This window comes from Oncorhynchus kisutch, linkage group LG9, assembly GCF_002021735.2.
Source record: "Oncorhynchus kisutch isolate 150728-3 linkage group LG9, Okis_V2, whole genome shotgun sequence".
NCBI classification, from domain to species: Eukaryota; Metazoa; Chordata; class Actinopteri; order Salmoniformes; family Salmonidae; genus Oncorhynchus; species Oncorhynchus kisutch.
The window spans coordinates 25,310,987-25,328,792 of NC_034182.2; the positions used below are offsets into that span (position 1 = coordinate 25,310,987).

Sequence of the window (17,806 nt, forward strand, 5' to 3'; positions counted from 1 at the left end):
GAAAGTTCTCCCTTGCTCTACTATCTCCTCCTCTTTCTGTCTCCTCTCCCATCTTTCGCTCTACCTGCCCTCTCTGTAGCCCTCCTTCCCCTCTCAGACTGTCATCAGATAAGACCTTGTGTGACTTTGCTACTCATAGCCTCTCTTACATGTCAATGTACCTCTTCAGTGTCATGGTCTACTTTCTTAATCCCTTGCCGGTGCTCAAATGGACTCACTTCATTGGCTGCTCTCTCAAGAATCTCAAGGGGAGGAGGAACCCTGCTTGTTTTATGTTTGTATACACGGGGCATGATGAGGTCTGCTCTGAAGTTCACATGCATCACACACTGCAAAAATACTATGCATTAAAATTGACAAAAAGTAATTATTTGTATGGGGGTATGGAGGCCATTGGCTCAACTTACCTCAAAGCACCTTAGCCCACACAGCTACAAGGATGCACTTTCAGGAAACCTATAACACAAATTCATTTGACTTTGTGAAAATCCAGTTTATTATTATTTTTTGCCTAACTTACCACTTTTCCCCCATGTGGTTTCTTCCTTCACAGACTCCATGAAATGATTACCTCTTCCTAAATATTTGGTCATTATTAATTTTGTGTATGGTTTCCTAGAAACAAGGGGTGGCTCAACATACCCCAATCTCCCCTACAGTTTTGGTGCTTTATCAAGGAATCCTCCTTATAGTTAATTTGTTGTTCTTTTCCATGATGTAACTCTGGATTAAATTGGGTTAAGATTTTGGTACTGGAGGAGAACCGTTCAGTTGTCTGCCTTCTTCCTGAACTGTTGGCCAGTATTGAATTACCAATACCCAGATCACGAAAACTTCATGACAAAAAGATTTAATAAAAAATAATATGGTTTATTGCTTATTTGTACTATTCTGACTTATCGGATTAAACTAAAGAAGATACAAAAAAAAGATAATGTGAAAGAAATGTTTGCTAAAAGGAAATAAAGAATGGAAAATAACTGAACCAACTCGGAGGAACCCGCCGTATGACGTACTGTATGATGTTTCCATGGAAAGTCTCGATGCAGAAGTTCCCTCTCTCATTGTTGTCAATAATTCATATAAAAGTCAAACAATTTAATAATTGAACAAACTGGCAGTGGGCAGCCCACATGAAACGACGCAAGAGGTACACGACTATGACAAGAGTTTTGAATTATTTAAGAATGACTTTGACTATGACATATTGTGGCTTGATTTGAACACGGTATCAAAAGCAGACCATATGCTTTATTCCCAAAAAGGGAAGGTTCCTGGCATAAAGGCAGTTGTGTGAAGCTGTAGCAGGTACTTTAGTCCAGGTATGTCATCTGGAACAGGCTGTGGCATGTTTTAGAGTCTGAGAGTCCCGCTGGCGTCACCCTGAAAATAGAAAAACACAAGGGGGAAAGAAAATATGATACACGCATTCAAAAATCACTTTTTGAAAAGGCTACCTCAGATTCTTGTGATGTAGGGAGAGCTATTATTAATATATCGTAACCATGGTTAATGTTTGATCTTTTATGCATTACTGACCCAATACAGTAATTCCCCATGAGTTATTGTAAAGGAATGTGTATCATGAGTCGACAATAGGAAGCGTGCCGTGTGAATAAAGGCACACAGCGTGATCACGTACAGGACATGTGTGTGTAAACCTCTTCCTGTACGTTCAACCAGGAGCTAAATCTCAGCATGATCTTCAAACAACCACCCATATGATTTGATAATTGTACCCTGAATTTCACTAAGCTGGCCTTTATGTTTAAGAAACTTTCTTTACAACTTCAATCTATTAGGCTTATGCTTCGTGTCTGGTCATCAGATTGTACTCTGGTAATAACACCTTGTTAGTGGCATGTGTGTGGTTTGTTTTCATATTAGCCTGAAAATAGAAATATATTATTCTAATTGTGACATTATTACTTTTTGCGCCGAAACAAGTCAGTCAACCATAGAATTAGAACGTTGTCTAATGAATCAATCGTCAACTTTATTCAAATTTATATGGAGTCAACGTTGATTCGTCTGTTTACATCTCAGCACCCAGATCCAAACCTTGCATGCTGGTTGACATTGTGTTCTAACGTCAGTCAAATCTCCTTATACGGTAGTCCTCAGACGCAGCCTACACAGCCGTTGGCCACCTGGATGACACAGAAACATTCAATGACACAATCACACATAAATAATGTGTGGTATTTAATTATCGGACCTGGATGCCACACAGGATGAGTTGCAAACTTGAATGTTGTGAAAATTCGGTGCAACTTCCAGCGCGCTTTAAGTTACAGTTTTAACCAGTGGCTAAGTAGGCTACTGTGGCTATTTGATCCTAATGTAGGCCTACAAGAGAGGCCTTCCATTGAAAACAATGGAGAAAATGCATCCTGTAACGTTTTAACATGGACACAGCTGTTCTACCGTTCCGCCTACAGTAGCAGCCTGTGTGTGGTGTTCAATGTGGGCCTACATTCCATGAGAATGAAAACAAACACGCAGGGCTTGACCTGTTTATCCACTTGTCCTTCAGAAAAGGAGGTGACTAAAAATGTGTTGTTTGATGCAAGAAACCGCTTCACAAAATACATTATTATTCCCATACCATTATTACAGAGAATCAGACACATTATGCTATTGGCTATTTAGCTCATGTCTCAAAATACAACCCTGCCCCTTTAAGACAAACCCTGCCCCTTTAAAGACTCGTTACCCGACTCGCCTTTGAAATATGTCTAGAAATGTGCATGTTTTGTGCTCTTTGTAGGAAGCAATCACTCCCCTGTTGCTGGCTACAAATGATCTATAACTAGGCAAATAACTCACTAACTAGCAAAGGATATTCACAAAAATGGGCACACGTCTACATGCAGCTCTCGCTTTGATCTCAAAACAAGCTCATCGGCTCACGATCGCTCATGCTGTAAACAGTCCAGTTCAAAGTGAATGGTACAGATTCATATATGGAAATGGTCTTGTTGCATATAGGCCTACTGCAGCTCTGTTTATGCCGCACAGGTCTGTGTTGAGTACGCGCTGAGCCGTGCGTGTCAATGCAACAGAACCCTACTCTAATGCGTTCTGCCTACAACAAAATGGTTTGTTTTGTTTAGGTATGTTGCATTGTGTTAAATTGGAGGTAAGCTACAGTGATGTACCAATATGAAAATTACAGGCCTCTCTCATCTTTTTAAGTGGGAGAACTTGCACAATTGGTGGCTGACTAAATACTTTTTTGCCCCACTGTATATGATCACACTGGTAATAGATCCGTTGTATTACTTGTGAGGCACAGCCGAGTGAGCATACATGTCAATAATTAGCTTTTTAATTGTATTTTACTGGGCTGAAGGTGCCTGCATCTGATGGCCAGTCTCAGCGGGGGGAGAGAGCAGCAGATGGAGTGTCCGCCTCAATGTCCCTCTGCCAAATAGCTGCCTGGACTATCCTCATTGACCATTATTGCACTAACTTTTGTGACTCATCACATACGCTGCTGCCACTGTTTATTGTCTATCCTGTTGCCTAGACACTTTATTCCTAGTTATATGTACATATCTACCTCAATTACCTGGTATCCCTGCACATGGCCCCGGTACTGGTACCCCGTGTAGAATCGTGGGCAAAGAGTGACACAAATATAAATTTTCACAAAGTCTGCTGTCTCAGTTTGTGTGATGGCAATTTGCATATACGCCAGAATGTTATGAAGCGTGATCAGATGAATTGTAATTCATTGCAAAGTTCTCTCGTTAACACAGGTGTGAGTGTTGACGAGGACACAAAGCTTCAAAAGGAGGCTGGTGCTTGGAATCAATGTTCTTCCTCTGTCAATCATGGTTACCTGCAAGGAAACATGTGCCGTCATCATTGCTTTGCACAAAAAGGGCTTCACAGGCAAGGATATTGCTGCCAGTAAGATTGCACCTAAATCAGCCATTTATCAGATCATCAAGAACTTCAAGGAGAGCGGTTCAATTGTTTGCGAAGAAGGCTTCAGGGCGCCCAAGAAAGTCCAGCAAGCGCCAGGAACGTCTCCTAAAGTGGATTTAGCTGCGGGATCGGGGCACCACCAGTACAGAGCTTGCTCAGGAATGGCAGCAGGCAGGTGTGAGTGCATCTGCACGCACAGTGAGGCGAAGACTTTTGGAGGATAGCCTGGTGACAAGAAGGGCAGCAAAGAAGCCACTTCTCTCCAGGAAAAACATCAGGGACAGATTGATATTCTGCAAAAGGTACAGGGATTGGACTGCTGAGGACTGGGATAAAGTCATTGTCTCTGATGAATCCCCTTTCCGATTGTTTGGAGCATCCGGAAAAAAGCTTGTCCGGAGAAGACAAGGTGAGCGATACCATCAGTCCTGTGTCATGCCAACAGTGAAGCATCCTAAGACCATTCATGTGTGGGGTTGCTTCTCAGCCAAGGGAGTGAGCTCACTCACAATTTTGCCTCAGAACACAGCCATGAATAAAGAATGGTACCAACACATCCTCCAAGAGCAACTTCTCCCAACCATCCAGGAACAGTTTGGTGATGAACAATGTCTTTTCCAGCATGATGGAGCACCTTGCCATAAGGCAAAAGTGATAACTAAGTGGTTTGGGGAACAAAATATTGATATTTTGGGTCTATGGCCAGGAAACTCCCCAGACCTTAATCCCATTGAGAACTTGTGGTCAATCCTCTAGAGGCAGGTGGACAAACAAAACCCCACAAATTCTGACAAACTCCAAGCATTGATTATGCAAGAATGGGCTGCCATCAGTCAGGATGTGGCCCAGAAGTTAATTGACAGCATGCCAGGGCGGATTGCAGAGGTCTTGAAAATGAAGGGTCAACACTGCAAATATTGACTCTTTGCATCAACTTCATGTAATTGTCAATAAAAGCCTTTGACACTTATGAAATGCTTGTAATTATACTTCAGTATTCTATAGTAACATCTGACAAAATATCTAAAGATACTGAAGCAGCAAACTTTGTGGAAATTAATATTTGTGTCATTCTCAAAACTTTTGGCCACGACTGTATCTGTATCTGAATTGTTGTATTTCCTTACCAAACTGGTGCCAGTTTAGCCTGGGTACCAGTCTTTTAAGCTAACAGTCCAGTTATTGTAGCCTACTCCGTGTCGAGTACAGGTAGTGGACTGTTCGTTAAAAAAATAAACAAATTAAACACTGGTCCACGGACTAGTACAAATGCGGCTCTGTTCGATTTAATCTTTGAGAGATATGTTTTTGAAATCACAATGCATCCTGGGAGTGGAAGACAAATACAGTGGAGGAAGTGCAAGTGGTTCCCCAGTAATAAAAATGGTCAACCATTAAACCCTTACTTCAAGCTGCAATAATATCGTAACTGCTTCTTCCAAAATTATTGGATTTTAGCCTTTTGGACTGCCCTCTTCAATTCAAACCACAGATTCTCAATGTTACATGTTTTATTTGGGTCCTCTACCAGGCTAGTTTACCACTGTTCCAGAGTTTTTAAAACTTCAATTGTTGCCCTATTTCTTTAAATATATTTTTTGTACACATCACCATTTTGCCTCTTCATTTGGAAGTTCTTTGTCTTTCCCAATGGTGATAAATAATAAAATGTTACCTAATTTTTATACCCCAGTGAAACAGGAAGCCATGAAAGTCCACAATACAGTTCCCAAAACTGAGATTAATTCAAAGTAGAATGTTAATGCAGGTTAAATGTTGTTTGATTTTACTTATAAGAATCATTAGGGGTGCCAATAATTTAACACCCTTTTTTTTTTGTTTAAAGAAAATGTCTTTGAGCAATTATTTTAGTATAAAATAATAATTTTGCATAACCAATTATCCTGCACCTAGATTAACCTAGATGAACTCGAGTCATCTAGGAATGTCCACTTGGTGGCGACAGAGTTCCATCTTCTGGGTTGAGTCTGTCTGAACGATGACTGCTGGCGTGTCATGATCATTGTGATATTCAAGGGATACTATCATCTCCAGAAATCAGACTGCACAGCTTGTTTTATCCCAACACGAAGGTGATTTGTTTTCCAAATGGAACTCTGTCGCCACCAAGTGGACATTCATAGATGACTCCAGTTCAATTGTGCAGTTCTAGCTACCTATCTAGCTAGATCCATTTGGATATGCATCCCACATGTTTCTAATTCAGAGGCAATGACGAAAATCAGTTAACACATTGCAAGGTACCGTCCCCCTTATTTCTAGCACGGTGCTTTCTCGAAGTTGCCCTCCTAAACTTACTGCAGGTCAAACTGTAAAGATGGTGCATTTGGCTGTACAGTTCGACTAGGGGAGGGATATTGAGTCCTGGCTTTACAAATGATAAACTTTACCAAACATTGTATTTCAGAATGTAGGCCAACTCATACCATACTCAGTCACGAAGTAAACTTCAGTCTCATGCACTTTAAATACCAAAGGCTAGGCCCTACTTAATTGGTTTGTGTGTTGTGGTGGAATCTTGTGATGCAGACCCCCGTCAATGGCCATGAACTTTCAAGGTTCTCATTTAAATTTAGACTTGGTTTCCTCTATCGTAATCACTCCTCTTTCACCCCAGCTACCAAACTAACCCTGGTTCAGATGACCATCCTACCCATGCTAGATTACGGAAACGTGATTTATAGATCTGCAGGTAAGGGTGATCTCGGCTACTGGTTGATGCTTATTTATAAAACCCTCTTAGGCCTCACTCCCCCCTATCTGAGATATCTACTGCAGCCCTCATCCTCCACATACAACAACCGTTCTGCCAGTCACATCCCTGGGTCGCTCGTCTTTTCAGTTCGCTGCAGCTAGCGACTGGAACGAGCTGCAACAAACACTCAAACCTGACAGTTTTATCTCAATCTCTTCATTCAAAGACTCAATCATGGACACTCTTACTGACAGTTGTGGCTGCTTTGTGTGATGTATTGTTGTCTCTACCTTCTTGCCCTTTGTGCTGTTGTCTGTGTCCAATAATGTTTGTACCATGTTTCGTGCTGCTGTCTTAGGTCTCTCTATATTATATCTATTTTGAATCCCAGCCCCCGTCCCAGCAGGAGGCCTTTTGCCTTTTGGTAGGTCGTCATAGTAAATAAGAATTTGTTCTTAACTGACTTGCCCAGTTAAATAAAGGTTAAAATAACAATAATAAAAAAAGAATTGAAACAGACTCAAACTGATTCCAAATAGACTTTATTTGAAAAGAGGAAATACACAAGAAACAGTAGCAGTCATAAACCAGAGTCAACTAAATGCACAAAACTCTATTGAAGGTCCTTCATGGTGGTAAATGCTTAAAGATACTGTGTTGAATCAATGTTAATAATATATTGGATGTCAACACATGGCAGTGATATTATGTCCTTTAATACAATGTGCAGTGTTTCACTGGAGAAACAACATGTTGCCTGCCGTGTGGTTGAGATGTTTGCTGTTGATCACTTGTTCTCCATCTTGCCCTCGAACTCTAGAACAGTGTAAAAAACTGCTCCTTCTTGGTCTGCGAAAAAGTTTTCTCACAGTAAACCACACATGTTGACAGATAACTTTTACATGAAATTGGTTGTATAAAACGTGTGAAGGAGGTTACTTTGGTTGAACTCCAGAGGAACGGTTTACTGTGGCGCCTATACTGAAGCCTTCCCAGATAAGAGTTTGGCTGCTGTGGTTGTTCTCCTTCTCCTCCTTCTCCTCCTTCTCCTCCCTGCTCTAACACCATTCTTTCCTCCTGTCTCCCTCCTCATCTTGGCTCTCCCTTTCCCTCCACGCGTTCCCTTCTCTTCCTCACCCTTTCTTTCTCTCTCCCTCTCTTTCTTCCTCTTTGTGTGTCTCTCTCACTCATCCTCGCTCCCTCCCCCTATACATAGATCGTGACACTACCTTCCTTCACATCGCTCCCTCTCCCCACCCTCTCCCCCTCCCCCTCACACCCAGACCTTACCCTTCCCTTCTCCCTCCCCTCCAGCGCCACTGCCTCCACAGCAGCCCCCTCCCAGGCCAGGGTGCTGTGTGGCGGGCAGGTTCTTGTAGATAGCCCTGGAGTATGGTATGAAGCAGAGCCCCAGCTGGAGGTGGCGGGCCAGGCGGCAGTAGGCGGCCAGAGCCAGGACCAGGAGGGGTGTAACCAGGAGGAAACCCACAACCAGGAGGGCCACACAGCCACCGTCATTCAGCAGGTCCGAGCAGTAGCGCGACGTCCCATGAGGGCGCACCTGGGGAGAGGGACACGGGTCGTATTTTTCCTGATTGTTTGTGTTACTTACTGTTTTTCACATGGCCGTAAGAACGTTGCACTCAAAGCGAAGAGATTGATAATGTCCCTGTGACTGTAAAATGACATTGATAATGCATTGTCCATGCAACAGACATGCAGTGGTCTCACACGTTGCTATAACAAGGTAGTTTCTAACAAGCTAAAGCTAATGAGGCTTTCTGTTGGTGTCTTCTCAGAACCGATGGAGACGGTTGGTTTCAGAGCCCGTGATCAGGACAAGTGAAGGATGGAGGAATCAAGGAGGAGACGCAGGGAGACGATGGTGTGTCCCTGGTAGACACAGAGAAGATAGCACTCTGACACACACACACACACACACAGAGACTGAGCAACACTCACAAACCCAATCTGTTTTGTTCTTACGGAAACATACAGACCCCACAAAGAACGAAGAGCCCTTCCATAGATGAAATGTGATTAATTGCCATTCTTATATCACGGCTTTGTAACATCACAATAATACCTATGGTGCTTTACATTTAAAAAGGCCACCTGTTGTTGTGGTGTGTGATGCTGTTGTGGGAGGGAGAAGAGGGTGAAGGGGGGGTGACAGAGAATATGTGAGCAATGGACAGGGAAAATGGAGGGGCTGAATTATCCTTCCTTAACTCCATCTGGTAAGAACAGAATGAGAGAGTGGAGAGGGGAGCGATAGCAAGGCACCAAGAGTGGTGCAGGAGGTTGGGAGGTGAACAGAAAGAGGAGAGGAGAGGAGAGGAGAGGAGAGGAGAGGAGAGGAGAGGAGAGGAGAGGAGAGGAGAGGAGAGGAGAGGAGAGGAGAGGAGAGGAGAGGAGAGGAGAGGAGAGGAGAGGAGAGGAGAGGAGAGGAGAGGAGAGGAGAGGAGAGGAGAGGAGAGGAGAGGAGAGGAGAGGAGATGAAAGGAGAGCGATAGGAGAGGAAAGGAAAGGAAAGGAAAGGAGAGGGATAGGAGAGGAGAGGCACATAATAAAGTGTTGAGGGAGGTTGGGAGGTGAACCCAGATACCACTACACGTTAATGTCTTTACTTTCCGCTTTCTGAGGCCTAATCAGGGATTTTATGTCCCAAACTTAATGATGTTTATATTCATTCTTATTGAAGGCATGTGGTTGTGAGTTGGGTGTGTGTTGGGTATCTAGCTCTGAAATCATGCAACTGTCCATTTCAAGTTCTTGCAGCTGGTTAGCGAAGATTTCAGAGTTTGTGACAGCAAACTGTGAGCTCAGGGTAACTTTTTAGCCAGCTTTGAAATCCCACCTCCCTTCTTTCTCATCCCCCTCTCTCCTTTGTTTCATCCCCCTCTCTCCTTTGTTTCATTCCTCAACTTTCTTGGACAGCTCTCTCTCTCTCTCTCTCTCTCTCTCTCTCTCCCTCTTTCTCCATAGTAAGGTGGTCAGACCAGTAGTGCTGTGGCCCCTCTTCTCTTTCACACTCTGACCTACTGTGACCTGCAGGGGTGGCTGGGTGGGAAACTGAAACTAGTGGGATTTATGGGGGTCAAATGTGTGGGTGTGTGTGTGTGCGTGCACCCTCCCACCTCCACAGGGTCTTGCGTGCGTGCGTCTCAGTGAGTCTGTGTGTGTGAGCACAAGTGTGCTAAATGTATTTCACACAACATTTTTGCTTATTCTGCCGGTGAATCTGTGCATGTGTGTGTTTAAAACCTTCTTGGACAGCTTGTAAGAGTAGGCTAAAGCACACCTAGATCTGGGACCGGCCAGGCTGGCTAACCCCTACCTCTCTCTCTTCTTGAATGTTCCCACCACTGACATCACTCTCCCCTGACTCCTGAGTCCTATACTGTCCAGTCTCATTCTAAACCCTGACTGGCACCCTATTCCCTATATAGTGCACTACTTTTGACCATGTAACCCCTGTTCTTAAACATCTGCTTATGAAACACATAAGCCCACAACCCCTCATTTAAACTATTCCAAACACCACCCTCATTTAACCTATTCCAAACTCCACCCTCATTTAAACTATTCCAAACTCCACCCTCATTTAAACTATTCCAAACACCACCCTCATTTAACCTATTCCAAACTCCACCCTCATTTAAACTATTCCAAACTCCACCCTCATTTAAACTATTCCAAATTCCACCCTCATTTAACCTATTCCAAACTCCACCCTCATTTAAACTATTCCAAACTCCACCCTCATTTAACCTATTCCAAACACCACCCTCATTTAACCTATTCCAAACTCCACCCTAATTTAACCTATTCCAAACTCCACCCTAAGTTTCAGCTAAACTATTCCAAACTTGTGGTGGATGGTGGAGGTTTAGTTAGTCCCTCCTGAAATGTCAGCATGCTGTATAACATATTATTACTGGTTTCTTATCTAGTCTGATACTCCTGAGTACCTCTGAAAGGGTAAATTGTTATGACTGTTCTGGCAAACACCACTCACACTGACGCACACACGTTGACACACACACACACTGACACAGATTAATTATGAATGTGAAATTGAAATAACACATAGGAATTTTGGAAGATGAATGTAAGTATTGCACAAATGCCCTTTACTCTGTGTACACACATACACACACACACCGTTCCTACCGTAGAATGACAGAGGAACCCGAACACCACCATGGTGATGGCGGGGATGAGGATGAGTCCGAACACCAGTCCGGCCAGGCAGGCGTTGATCCCAGCGATGACCAGGTTCTGGGCCGTCACCAGCACCGAGCACGCCCAGCAGTCCAGAGAGCCTCGGAGCTCCAGGGGAGCGTCACTACCACCTCCCCCACTCTCAGCTGCAGAGTACGGGGGAGGCACCACCACGCCGGAGGGGGTCCCCACAGGAGCGCTGGAGGCCAGAGAGTTGGAGTGCTGGAGGTGGTGGTGGTGAGGGTGGTGGTGGTTGAGGGGAGAGAGCTCCTCGGAGAGCTCCAGAGCCTGGTGGTGGGCCCCCTTCTCCAGTGTACCGATCACACTCATGGTCAACTAAGGAGGGATTGATGGAGGTTAGCACAGGTTGATATGATGTAAACAACACAATGCAAAGCTATGTATATAATATGGTCCTTGTTTCTCATTCTCGAGAGAACCAGTCTGTACCACATCGCTCTTTGATGTATGCAAATTGAAACGGCACTGTACTTGCATTGGAGGGACATTTGAAGCCTCTTCCTCTCTTGTCTATCTCAAACTTGGTCCCTTGGTCCCCATCCCTCCCTAGATGCATCATAGCTGAGGCTCCATCTTCAAAGGTAGTTCACAGTGAGGTCAGTTAGAGGAGTCATCTGCTAGAGGTCGGCAGGCTGCGTGGTGCAATCTATAAACGCTCTCCCGTCTTCTATCAGAGCGGGATGGTTATCTGAATGCCAATTGCCAGATGAGGGTGCACAGAGGATGATGATGGATAAGATGAAGAGGAAGGGTAAGAGATGGATGTGTTCATGCGTGTGTGTGTGTGTGCGTGTTTGTGGATGCTTCTGCACATGCCTGAATGTATTTGTTTATCGTTGGGCTGATAAAAGACTGCAGTTCCTGTCTCGTTGAAAGGAAGAAGCATGGTGTAATGTCATGCCCCTTTGTTCAAGACACTGTAAAGGTTTTTGTTTGATTCTACCAGTATGGTAAAAAAAAAAACAACACACAACATCACAATAGACCAAGTTTCAAGGTCCCTTGAATCAGCTATAAGTTATAACTCCTAACTGTCATGTCCCATTAACGCTGACAGGATCCCCCCCCCCCGTTGCCCTAACCAGCCTGAACAATGGACTGAGGTCAGCGGCCAGCCCGCCTTCCAGAAATAACCCCCCAGACCTCGGCACCGCAGACTAGAGGGGCCAAAGCCTGGCACTGAACACTGTTTTTTCTAAAGTTGTGTAAAAGTAGTGTATTGAGCAATATTCCACAGGTGCAGGGTACAAGTAATGCCATAGGAATGATAATGCGTTTTGGTAGTTTTCAAGCACACCCATGAGACTTCTAGCAGCTTGAAGAGGGCACGACAACGCCTAATCCCCCTCAAGAGACTGAAAAGATTTGGCATGGGTCCTCAGATCCTCAAAAAGTTCTACAGCTGCACCATCGAGAGCATCCTGACTGGTTGCATCACCGCCTGGTATGGCAACTGCACGGCCTCCGACCGCAAGGCACTACAGAGGTTGTTGCGTACGGCTCAGTACATCATTGGGGCCAAGCTTCCTGCCATCCAGGACCTTTATACCGGGCTGTGCCCAAAGAATTGACAAGAACTCCAGCCACCCGAGTCATAGACTGTTCTCTCTGCTACCGACTATTTACATTGTCCCCACCCCCCATTTTCATGCTGCTGCTACTCTCTATACATTATCCATGCATAATCACTTTACCTCTACCTACATGTACATATTACCTCAATTACCTCGACTAACCTGTGCCCACGCACATTGACTCTGTTCCGGAACCCCCTATACATAACCTCGCTACTGTTATTTTATTGTTGCTCCTTAATTATTTGTTATATTTCTATCTTTTTTATTTATTTATTGTTCTTTTTTCTTAACTGCATTGTTTGTTTAAAGGCTTGTAAGTAAGCATTTCACGGTAAGGTCGACACTGTTGTATTCGGCGCATGTGACAAATAAGATTTGATTTGATTTGTTCTTCTTCCTCCCCTTTCCAAAGCAGTGAATGCACATCCAGCACTTCCACAGGTGCAGGAAACCAAATGAAACGTTGAATGCCTCACATTGGTTTTAGCCGGGACAGGAGGTTTTCCTGACCACATGATAAACTCCTGTCCGTAGGTAGTGGGTATTTGTGGGTTCATGTTTTTTTTGTCATGAATCTTGTTCTGGAGGCAGCTCTGTAGAGTGGTCACTAGCTGGCGCAGCCACAAAGTCATCAAATTGGATTTTAAACCTAACTTTAACCACACTGCTAACCATAATGCCAAACCCTAACCTTAAATTAAGACCAAAAAGCAAATGTTGACTTTGCAACTGTCCTATCTAAAGGAAAATCACTTTATTCTGCCTCCAGGACAAGACTCATGACAATAAACGTCAACCTGCTCATTTTTCCACCCTTTACTTTTACCCAACAAACACTCATCACCCTCACCCGACCGTTAACCCGGACCCTGACCACGTTATGGAAGAATCCACTTGAAGAGTATTGTTACTGACTCGATAAGTGCTTACTTTACGCTCTACGTCAGTCTCCTATTGTTAGTAAAGTGTTGTTCGGGTGTAAGGTCAGGGGTCCAGGAAGAGGGAGACCTGCTCACTCATTGTGTCATGACTTAAAATAGGCCTACACTTGGCCGCTCCATCTGTTTTACACATCCCATGTACTTTGTTATTCTTTGAAAAATGACGCGTCATTGTTTCTCATAACTCTGGAGGACACTGATATGAATCTGCTATAGAAATGACCGAATTATGTCCTGTGGTATTTTCAAATGACCTTCGTCTGTAGCTTCATGGCTACTAATACAACACTGAACTACATTCAACCTGGTCCTTGAACGATTCTCATAATGTATTCTCTAATCTAGAACATACTGAAGCAACTCTATTGTCTTCTGACTGGCAGTTGCACACATGTTATTATCGAATGTTATTATGTTGTTATCTATGTTATTACCTATGCATTTAATTATCAGTGATGCTAACAAGTAGTGTAATTTTAAAATGCTGCTAATTTTCTGAATGCTTTACACAGATATTGGAATGGTTGTGGTCTAAATAGAATGCTTCAGTTAGTTCAACTCCCTCCCTGGGTCTGTACGTTCTCACTCACATTGACGTGCAGCCTGGTAGAGCCTCTCTCTCTTCCTCACTCTTCTCTTCTCCTTTTCGTCTCTCTCCTCCTCTTCTCTTTCTCTTCTTCTCTCTTCTCTTCTCTTTCTCGTCTTCTCTCTTCTTCTCTCTTCTCCTCTTCTTCTCTCTTCTCCTTCTCTTCTCTCTTCTCTTTCTCCTTCTCGCTTCTCTTCTCTTCTTCTCTCTTCTCCTCTTCGTTCTTCTCTTTCTCCTTGAAGTTCCAGTGAAACACTCTCTTTCTCCACTTATTCAAGCAGGTGGACAAGCTTTAAATGTTCTCTCTCTCCTGTCTTTCCTCAAATCTCCCCTGCGTTTTGGCTTTGGGTTTTTCCTCTGTATCAGTTCAGATTCCTTCACACTTTCCTTAATGAAGTTGTGACCAGCTCGTGTAGTAGTGGTATGCTGACCTCCTGTAGACGTAATCTCTTGTTGTTTCCTCTCTGCACTGTGAAGGGTCGTCGGTCCGTCAGGGATAAGTCCGTGTCGGTCCCACTCCCCTATTTCTCAGACTGAAGGGCTTCGTCCTTTCACCTGTTGTTCTCTCCCAGACTGCAGTCGACATCTCCAGCCTCAGCGTTTTGGGTCTCAGCTCTTTAGAAGTGGCCCAGACCTCTGTACGTCCCTCCGTCAGTCCGTCCCGCCTTCTCCTCCTATTCTCACACTTACTACGTTTGATACAACAGCCCCTCTTGAGGAATTAGACGGATGCCTTTCTCTCTTACTGACTTCTGCCTCACTCATTCTCCCCCCCTCCCTTTCATAACTACTACTGCTTGTGCCCCCACCTCACTCCTCTCCCTCTTAACTACTATAACCCGTGCCTGTAAAGCACCCCCTCTCTCTGCTCTCTATCCCTCTGTGTGCAGTATTCTGTGTTAGGGGTTGGAGCCAGGCTGCTTCTCTGATAACCTGCGGCGTGATTGAGCCTGTGGCGAGAGGGAGAGAGGGGGAGAAGGAGAGCCGGAGTGTGTATTTAAAGAGCTGCTGTGTCGCTGTGGTCTAATCAGCAGCCGGGGATAGAGCAGAGGCTGCATGGTACCACTGACATACCCCACCATGTCACTGACAACCCTAGTTGCTTAGACAAATTCATGTAAAGATGGACATTGGCCCAAGCTTTTATTATTTTACAAAGATAATCTGTAAGGAAAGTGTAACAAGTGTTGATATTATACTGTACTTACAATGGTAGACCTTAACCCTAACCCTAACCCCAACCCTAACCCTAACCCTAGCTCTAACCCTAGCCCTAGCCCTAGCCCTAGCCCTAACCCTCGCTCTAACCCTAACCCTAGCCCTAACCCTAACCCTAACCCTAACCCTAGCTCTAACCCTAGCTCCAACCCGAATCCCAACCCTAGCTCTAACCCCAACCCTAGCTCCAACCCTAACCCTAGCTCTAACCCTAACCCTAGCTCTAACCCTAACCCTAGCTCTAACCCTAACCCTAGCTCTAACCTTAACCTTAGATCCAACCCTAACCCTAGATCCAACCCTAACCCTAGCTCTAACCATAACCCTAGCTCTAACCCTAACCCTAGCTCCAACCCTAACCCTAGATCCAACCCTAACCCTAGCTCTAACCCTAACCCTAGCTCTAACCCTAACCCTAGCTCTAACCCTAACCCTAGCTCTAACCCTAACCCTAGCTCCAACCCTAACCCTAGATCCAAACCTAACCCTAGCTCCAACCCTAACCCTAGCTCCAACCCTAACCCTAGCTCCAACCTTAACCCTAGCTCTAACCCTAACCCTAGCTCTAACCCTAACCCTAGCTCCAACCCTAACCCTAGATCCAAACCCTAACCCTAGCTCTAACCCTAACCCTAGCTCTAACCCTAACCCTAGCTCTAACCCTAACCCTAGCTCTAACCCTAACCCTAGCTCCAACCCTAACCCTAGCTCCAACCCTAACCCTAGCTCCAACCCTAACCCTAGCTCTAACCCTAACCCTAGCTCCAACCCTAACCCTAGCTCCAACCCTAACCCTAGCTCTAACCCTAACCCTAGCTCTAACCCTAACCCTAACCCTAGCTCCAACCTTAACCCTAGATCCAACCCTAACCCTAGCTCCAACCCTAACCCTAGCTCTAACCCTAACCCTAGCTCTAACCCTAACCCTAGCTCCAACCCTAACCATAGATCCAACCCTAGCTCTAACCCTAACCCTAGCTCTAACCCTAACCCTAGCTCTAACCCTAACCCTAACTCCAACCCTAACCCTAGATCCAACCCTAACCCTATCTCCAACCCTAACCCTAGCTCCAAACTTAACCCTAGCTCTAACCCTAGCTCCAACCCAAATCCCAACCCTAGCTCTAACCCCAACCCTAGCTCCAACCCTAACCCTAGCTCTAACCCTAACCCTAGCTCTAACCCTAACCCTAGCTCTAACCTTAACCTTAGATCCAACCCTAACCCTAGATCCAACCCTAACCCTAGCTCTAACCATAACCCTAGCTCTAACCCTAACCCTAGCTCCAACCCTAACCCTAACTCCAACCCTAACCCTAGATCCAACCCTAACCCTATCTCCAACCCTAACCCTAGCTCCAAACTTAACCCTAGCTCTAACCCTTACCCTAGCTCTAACCCTAACCCTAGCTCTAACCCTAACCCTAGCTCTAACCCTAACCCTAGCTCTAACCCTAACCCTAGCTCCAACCCTAACCCTAGATCCAACCCTAACCCTAGCTCCAACCCTAACCCTAGCTCCAAACTTAACCCTAGCTCTAACCCTAACCCTAGCTCTAACCCTAACCTTAGCTCTAACCCTAACCCTAGCTCTAACCCTAACCCTAACCCTAGCTCTAACCCTAACCCTAGATCCAACCCTAACCCTAGCTCTAACCCTAACCCTAATCCTGGCTCCAACCCTAACCCTAGCTCCAACCCTAACCCTAGCTCCAACCTTAACCCTAGCTCTAACCCTAACTCTAGCTCTAACCCTAACCCTAGCTCTAACCCGAATCCCAACCCGAACTCCAACCCTAACCCTAGATCCAACCTTAACCCTGGATCCAACCCTAACCCTAGCTCTAACCCTAACCTTAACCCTAGCTCTAACCCTAACCCTAGCCCTAGCCCTAACCCTAGCTCTAACCCGAATCCCAACCTGAGCTCCAACCGTAACCCATGAGTCTGCAGCAGTGGAAGAGAGCGGTGTGAGAGAGAGAGCAGCTTCCCACAGCTCTGATAGTGTTCAGGGATGGGTCCTTGATTCCCACTGAGAATCACCAAGAACCCAGATAAAGAAAGGCCAGGAACAGAGGGTGAAGGAGGTATAGAGGATGGATGTCATAACAGTTATGTTACGCAGAGATGCAAAAGATGCTAGCTGGGAAGTCCAGAGTGAACGAGAGAAACGCCACAACATGATGAAAAAGACAATATCAGGAATCACGGATCGGAGGGATAACTGGAAGGATCAATGGAACAAAGGAGCAAAAAGGGGATGAAAGGAGAGAGGGGCAGACAAAGAACTTCTGAACTGATAAGAGAGAGAGTGCAGATCACAGAGTAATTACTGTTGTCTGATCGGATTTTCTCCCTCTCTCCCTCTCCCCCTTTCTCTCTGTTCTCGCTCTCTTCTCCCCTTTTGAGCTGGTCAGTATTTATTTACCCTGTCCCTCCACTGGGCTTTATCCCTGATTGCTACAGATATTTGAGTCTCTTTTATCTGTATCTGAGCGGAGAAGAGAGGAGTGAAGGGGCAGGAGGGGAGAACTGAGAGACGGGGGATCCAAACAGGCTCAAATAGATGAGTTAGAGATACTGT

At 45.0% G+C, this 17,806-nt stretch overlaps 1 protein-coding gene across 1 annotated transcript; it reads right to left on the reverse strand.

Annotated features, from left to right (window-relative positions):
* Positions 1–7,178: 7,178 nt before the first annotated feature.
* On the reverse strand, positions 7,179–14,922 carry LOC109896987 (transmembrane protein 88). The gene is made up of 3 exons (XM_020491469.2): positions 14,009–14,922; positions 10,829–11,215; positions 7,179–8,213 (listed from the first exon to the last, which is right to left on the reverse strand). The coding sequence occupies exons 2-3, from the start codon at positions 11,207–11,209 to the stop codon at positions 7,926–7,928; spliced, it is 669 nt and encodes a 222-aa protein (XP_020347058.1). The 5' UTR covers positions 11,210–11,215; positions 14,009–14,922; the 3' UTR covers positions 7,179–7,925.
* Positions 14,923–17,806: the final 2,884 nt, after the last annotated feature.

Excerpts from the sequence above, each read along its gene's own strand:
- LOC109896987 (XM_020491469.2), bottom strand. The coding sequence starts at position 11,209 with ATGAGTGTGATCGGTACACTGGAGAAGGGGGCCCACCACCAGGCTCTG. Across the intron at positions 8,214-10,828 it reads GGTTCCTCTGTCATTCTACG|GTGCGCCCTCATGGGACGTC; the intron begins GTAGGAACGGTG and ends CCCTCTCCCCAG.